This window comes from Cebus imitator, unplaced genomic scaffold, assembly GCF_001604975.1.
Source record: "Cebus imitator isolate Cc_AM_T3 unplaced genomic scaffold, Cebus_imitator-1.0 Scaffold43, whole genome shotgun sequence".
NCBI lineage: Eukaryota > Metazoa > Chordata > Mammalia > Primates > Cebidae > Cebus > Cebus imitator.
In genome coordinates, this window is record NW_016107358.1 from 7,915,999 (window position 1) to 7,923,458 (window position 7,460).

Sequence of the window (7,460 nt, forward strand, 5' to 3'; positions counted from 1 at the left end):
ATCCCAGCTACTCAGGAGGCTGAGGCAGGAGAATTGCCTGAACCCAGGAGGCGGAGGTTGCGGTGAGCCGAGATCGCGCCATTGCACTCCAACCTGTGTAACGAGCAAAACTCTGTCTCCAAAAAAAAAAAAAAGAAAAATTAGTTGTCCCTGTAATCCTAACTCCTGGAGGCAGGAAGACCACTTAAACCCAGGAGTTCAAGGTTACAGTGAGCTATGATTGTGCCACTGCACTCCAGCCTGGGTGATAGAGTCAGACCCTGTCTCTAAAAAAAGTTAAGTAAGAAAAGGGTAGAGAGGTAGAGAAGGGAACTGTTAGATCCTTGATAGCCTTATGTCGTTGGCCAGAACTTTTCCATACCATAATCATTTCTCCTGCCTTAAGAAACATTAGAGGAAAAGAAAAACTCTGATTGTCCACTTTCTACCCTGGCCAATTAGTACAAGTGTTAGTACCCTCTGCTTTGTTGCTTATCTCAAATCAGAAAATAATTAAGGTAGATTGAAATAGGAAGGCAGGAAAAGTATTACCTTCCATTGGACTAGTCCATACCAGCAGGGGTAAGCTTGTGTGTAGACTTTCTAAGAAAGATGGTCCCTCAGAGCCAAGGCTGCTACAGAAGCACCTCAAGAACTGAATGAGCTAGAAGGTTCACCTACTGCTGGTGTTCCCAAGATTTCTTTATCACCTTATACTCAGCTGCCAAGGCATCAAGGAATTGGGAGATGTGGAAGGATCCTTTGCACTGGGCCCATGTCCTGGAGTCAAGCGAAGGAAAGGGGGGTTTTTCATAAGATCTGAGATATCAACAGCTGGTTTAGATGCAGCTTATTCGTTTAGAATTTTTGAAGGCAAACCTTTTTTTTTTTTTTTTTTAAGTCACCTTGGGCTTTTCTACCCTGCTGATTATTCTTTATTCTCCAAAACTGTGGGTTGCAATGAAAGGTTTTTTGTCCTCCCCAAAGAAATGATAGAGGTTTTTGTTTTTATGTTTATTAAAACAAGAGCTGTAGTCGTAATAACACTAGCTAACATTTTTTTTGGGGGGGGTGGGGACAGAGTCTCACTGTCACCCAGGCTGGAGTGAATGGCACAACCTCGGCTTACTGCAACCTCCGCCTCCCAGGTTCAAGTGATTCTTCTACTGCCTCAGCCACCTGAATAGCTGGGATTACAGCTGCATAGCACCACACCTGGCTAATTTTTCTATTTTTAGTAGACACGGGGTTTTACCATGTTAGTCAGGCTGGTCTCGAAGTCCTGACCTTATGATCCACCCGCCTCGGCCTCCCAAAGTGCTAGGATTACAGGCGTGAGCTACCGTGCCCAGCCCACTAGCTAACATTTAAAAAATTATTTAAAATAGATAGAGTCAAATGGCTCAGAAGTTACAAGGTACAGAGTATATGATTAAAAGTTTCCCTTGCGTGCCTTCGAGCCATTAAGTCATCTCCCTATAGGCAACCAGTGTCACTAATTTCTATACTCTCCTCTGGAGATTGTTTATAATAGCTGAAATATTTTGGAGTTTTACCAGGTAGCGGATACCAAGCATTATACGTCTTATATGCTGAATAGCTGTAAGATAAATGAGTTACTTAGTTTTCCACAATCTGTTCCAAACATGTACCATGTTTAAATTCCTAAATAAGTACTCTTCAGTCTTGGCAGCAACATTGCCTTCAGTGTCGGAAAGGGAAGAAGGCCATCAAGCATGAACTCTTATCAGATTTTGTATTTTCTACTTCCAAATCACCCATCATTCTGCATTTTCTTCTTAATAATGAGTTGTCTTCACTCTCTTCTAAGGCTGATCCTTCCACCTGTGCTCATGTCCCCATCTCATCCTGTGGGATTTTGTTACATTATTCTTTCCTTGTGTAACTTCAAGTATTAATCCTCCTCAATGATTTGTTAAGCTACACACATGCTTATACTGTTCATCCACATTTGCTGCACCCACTTATCTTTACCAACACCAGTGACTTCTTGTAAAAGAAACTTGTGGCCAGGCATGGTGGCTCACGCCTGTAATCCCAGCACTTTGGGAGGCCAAAGTGGGCAGATCACGAGGTCAGGAGATCGAGACCATCCGGGCCAACATGATGAAACCCCCGTCTCTACTAAAAATACAAAAATTAGCTGGATGTGGTGGCACATGTCTGTATTCCCAGCTACTCGGGAGGCTGCAGCAGGAGAATCACTTGAACCTGGGAGGCGGAGGTTGGAGTGAGCCGAGATGGCGCCATTGCACACAAAAATGGGTAACAAGAGCGAAACTCCGTTTTAAAAAAAAAAAAAAAAAGAAAGATAAACTTGTACAGCTTTTCTCTCTTCTGCTCACTTCACATGTATTTTCTATCTTGGTCTGGTCCCGTATATCTTGTAAAACTGGTATTGCTGAGGTCACCAGCAACCTAATTGCCAAATTCCTTGTTTTCCATTGTCCTGTTGTAGCCCTTTTCCAGCTCTTCACAGGATAGTTTCATCTGAATGCTCCATGAGTACTTCAAATTTTATACATCGAAAATGGAATTCAGGATTTGCCATGCATCCCACCCCCATAAACTCTGCTGTTTTGATGTGGCTCCAGTGATTCAAGCGGTTGCCTTGTTACTTCTTCCATTGGTTTTTATTTCAAAACCCATTAATCAGATCTCAGGGATTTCCCTTAACTGTTTCTGAAGTAGACCCTTTTCCTCTTTATCCCTATCATTAATGGTTTCAGCCTCCTTGTCTCTGGTCTCCTTTCCTACTTGTGGATCTCTTCTCAGAAGTAGAAACTTGCTCTTAGTAAATGAAAGACATCATTAAAGATACTTAAAAATATAACGTACAACAGTTTCATAGTCATTGAACAAGCGTTTGAGTGCCTTCTGTCTTAAGTGAATGAGCTGGATGTGGAGGATTTTAAAATATGAGACAATCTTTGCTCTTGACAAGTTTTACTTATTGGGGGAAGGAGTATTTTATACAAGTGAAAAAGTTAAATGCCAGGAAACAATAGCATCTCAATTTATTAAAGGCTTGGATGCTTCAAAGATGTGACTCTCTCTCATCCATATTGATGCCTGGAGAAATGATGCTGCACTGTGTTTAAAGTTTGTTTTGTTTTGTTTTGTTTTTAAGACATGGGGTCTCGCTATGTTGCCCAGGCTGGAGTGCAGTGGCTATTCACAGGCGCGATCCCACTACTGATCAGCACAGGAGTCTTTACATGCTCCTTTTCCGACCTGGGCCGGTTCACCTCCCCCCACCCCTTAGGCAACCTGGTGGTCCTCTGCTCCCAGGAGGTCACCATATTGATGCCGAACTTAGTGTGGACACCTGATCGGCATAGTGCATTACAGCCTAGAACTCCTGGGCTTAAGCGATCCTCCAGCCTCAGCCTCCTGAGTAGTTGGGACTACAGGCATGCACTACTGTGCCCAGCTTAAAGTTTTAAATAAAATTTGCTTTGTTGAGATACAGTTTACATGTCATACAATTTATCTGTTTTAAACATATACTTAATAAATTTACCAAGTTCTGCAACACAAATTCAGTTTTAGGACGTTTCTGTCATCCCAATAAGATCTCTGGTCACACTCTTTTTTTTTTTTTTCCTTCAAAATTATGCAAGTGGTTCTCAAAGGAAAATTTTTTTGTTAATTAGAATGGAAGTCTTTGTAGGCTGATATCAAGGTGCTTGAGAGCAGGGGTGGGCAAAAATGTGACTGCAAGATATATCCAGCTATGTCCACTCATTTACATATTGTCTGGGGCTGCTTTCACATAGTAGCCCCAGAGTTGAGTAGTCACAAGAGAGACGTTTTGGTCTGCAAAGCCTTATTTGCTCCTTGGCCGTTTTCAGAAAAAGCTTACCAAGCCCTGTTCTAGAACCTTGCAGTTCACAATATGGTCTAAATACCAGCAACTTTGACATTTTCTAGGTGCTTGTTAGAAAGAGAATGATAGGCTTTGCCCTAGACCTGAATTAGATCTGCAACATCCCTAGGGAACTGGTACGCACATTACTGTTTAAGATGCACTGCCTTATAAGTTGTATTTTAACTAATGAAGTATGATGGAATTCTTAATTGCTAATCCCAGCAAAGCTATAGAGAAGCAATATTTCACCCTAACATAAAGTGAAGTCTTTATTTATTTATTTATTTATTTATTTTTTTAGACAGAGTCCCACAGTGGCATGATCTCGGCTCACTGCAACCTCCACCTCCCGGGTTCAAGCGATTCTCCTGCCTCAGTCTCCTGAGTAGCTGGGATTACAGGCACATGCCACCACACCCAACTAATTTTTGTATTTTTAGTAGAGATGGGGCTTCACCATGTTGGCCAGGCTTGTCTTGAGCTCCTGACCTCAGGTGATCTGCCAACCTCAGACTCCCAAAGTACCACACCAGGCCAAGTTGTTATTTTTAAATGATGATATTTTTTTCTCCCATAATAATCTCCTCTTAATTGTTCTTTTTCTTAGGCAGAAGATAAAGAGGAAGAGGATGTGTCTGGTGAACCTGAAGCTTCACCAAGTGCAGATACCACTATCCTGTTTGTAAAAGGAGAAGGTAATACAGAAGTATTAGTTTTAATTCACATGTAGGAATTTTAAAATGACAAGCTTGCTCTTATATATCTGAATACCCATATCTGTAAAGTAGTATTCCTGGTGATCTAGACAGAGTAAAAAATAAACTAACGGGAAAAATAAACACTACCTAGTTTAACTAGAAATTTACTGTCCTTTTCAAAAATTTTGTTTTTGAGACAGGGTCTCGCTCTGTCGCCCAGGCTGGAGTGCAGTGACTCCCTCAGGCTCACTGCAACCTCCACTTCCCAAGTTTAATTGATTTTTCCGCCTCAGCCTCCTGAGAACGATCATATTTTAAAACGTTTTCAAACTGCCACAGCAAAGTAACTTTGTCATATTTTGAGTGTTAACCATTAGATACCTAATTTTTCCAGTAGGGCCTAGGTTAGAGCCTAGGTTTTATTAAAAGAAAATAATTAGGCTTATATCTATTGAGGGTTATATGGTGGGCACTGTTCTCAATACTTGGCATGTGTTATTTATTTATAATAACCCAATGAGTGTAGTCATTGCTGAATGAGGTTTGGAGAAGTTAAGAAACTGGTTCAGGGCTCCCAGTTCATAAATAGATCTGAGGATATAGGATTCAGACCTAGATCTGTTGACCCCACAGCTTGTGCTGTACTCGGCGAACTCAGCTTTGTAGATTACAGTATAATTATTGAAGACTTAATATTGAAAGTTATTAATTTTCTTGGTCTTCTCACATTTTCTGTTTTATTCCTGTGTACTTTTGAGCTTTATGCCTAAAAGGGGTATAATTTGATTATGCTTTTTTTCCTTCCATTTTTGTAGCTACATCCTTGGGTCTCAACCTTCCAATTTGTATTTTGATTAATTCCTTAAAGTGGATAGGGATTGCCTGATTAATTTTTATGTTCTGACAGATACTAGTTTCAGATGAAACTCTTAGGCTTTATCTTTTCTTCATTCTTCTATTTATCTGCACAGATAACACTAAGTTGGAGGTGAAGGTAACTTCACCAACACATGTAACGCTGCTGCTTGATTATTTCACTGCCAAAAGTACACAACTCTTTTTACCACATGATTCAGATGTGATCTGGTCTGCAATTGAGACACTTACTTGAATGCTTATGTGGGAATGCTAGACTACAGACAAAAGGATTTCGGGCTACACAGCCACTCTAATCAATTTCTAGTTAGTGGGTGACTGGCTTGCTCTACCGTGAAGGATTCTGACACCAGGTCCATATGAAAGGGCGCCAAATCCATTAGTAATGCCTTTTTTAAAATTGTGTGCTCTTTCCATGCGTTCTGATTTTCTTGTCTCTATTTTGTTTCTCAGATTTTCCAGCAAATAACATTGTGAAGTTCCTGGTAGGCTTTACCAACAAGGGTACAGAAGATTTTATTATTGAATCCTTAGATGCCTCATTCCGGTATCCTCAGGACTACCAGTTTTATATCCAGAATTTCACAGCTCTTCCTCTGAACACTGTAGTGCCACCCCAGAGACAGGCAACTTTTGAGTATTCTTTCATTCCTGCAGAGCCCATGGGTGGACGACCCTTTGGTTTGGTCATCAATCTGAACTACAAAGATTTGAACGTAAGATCCTCTAAACCTTCTTTTTGTTTAAGTTAGAGGTGGATGGGGACAGTGATGTTAATAGAATTCATCAGTTCATTCAGGTGCCTGTTTTGTGGTTGAACCTGTGATAGCCACTAGGGAAGCAAAGATAAATTTCACGTTTCTTCTTCAAGTCTATAATCCAGTGGGGGAGATAGATGGAAACAGGCACTAGAACATGCTGATAAGTGATGCATACTAGAGATAAGGGGAATAAGGTGCTATTGTGTGGGATTGAAAGTGAAAATGGAGATGTAAGTAAAGCTGTGAGCTGGATCTTAATGGAAAAAGGAACATTAAGACACACAATAGAGTCTAAAGCTTATTCAGATGTTAAGTTCTGTCGCCAGGCGTGGAAGGTCACGCCTGTAATCCCAGCACTTTGGGAGGCCAAGGTGGGTGGATCACCTGAGGTCAAGAGTTCAAGACCAGCTTGGCCAACCTGGTGAAACCCTATCTCTACTAAAAATATAAAAATCAGCTGAGTGTGGTGGTGGTCACCTGTAATCCCAGCTGCTTAGGAGGCTGAGGCAAGAGAATCACTTGAACTTGGGAGGCAGAGGTGGCAGTGAGCCGAGATTGCACCATTGCACTCCAGCTTGGGCGACAGAGCCAGACTTCATCTCCAAAAAAAAATCTGTCAAGTAATTTGTACTTCCTTTTGTTGCCTGCATTTTGCCCATTTTACTGCTATTTGTAAGTTTAAAGACTTTCTATAACTGTTTTCCCATCATTTTATACACTCCATAGGTAAAATAGAACCATATGTTTTCAGTGTTTTAGTGGCAAGGTTTATCATTTTTTTTTTTATTTAGGAGAAACTTTTATGTTTTATTTAGGAATATATAAGGCCTGATGCCTTATGGTTTTTAATATGTATATTATGTATAAGTCATCAGTGACTGAATGAGAAACCCAGAAGTAGGTCCTCCTTCAAATGAGAGCACATCTAAACCATTCCTTTGTTGTTTTCAGAGAAGGAAATTTTATTTTCTCTTGGAAGCTTATTCAACCTTTTCATTACGCTGGTGTTAACATGTTTACCTTATGTCTGAGGTAAATTTCTAGTGCTGCAATCAAGTGTTCCTTTGTTTTCTGATTACCTAGTTGAGAGGATTAAGTATTTTCATCCTGTCCTCAAAATAATGTATTAAGCGTCCTCAACTTGATAGTTAAGTAGCTTGAAGAATTATTGATTTTATCTTGTTTTCGAGTAGAATTAAATTGAATGCAACAAGTATGTATGTAGTTTTAGTTTTTTTTTTGTTTTTTTTTTTT

The 7,460-nt window shown here is 40.3% G+C and overlaps 1 protein-coding gene across 4 annotated transcripts in view; it reads left to right on the plus strand.

The window, feature by feature from the left end:
- SSR1 (signal sequence receptor subunit 1) overlaps positions 1–7,460 on the plus strand; it is a 48,818-nt gene that overhangs the window by 8,302 nt on the left and 33,056 nt on the right. For all 4 annotated transcript variants that reach the window (XM_017526752.2, XM_017526753.2, XM_037737866.1 and 1 more), the window contains exons 3-4: positions 4,479–4,566; positions 5,899–6,161. In XM_017526752.2, coding sequence (XP_017382241.1) covers positions 4,479–4,566; positions 5,899–6,161 — 351 coding nt within the window. The remainder of the gene's footprint in view (positions 1–4,478; positions 4,567–5,898; positions 6,162–7,460) is intronic.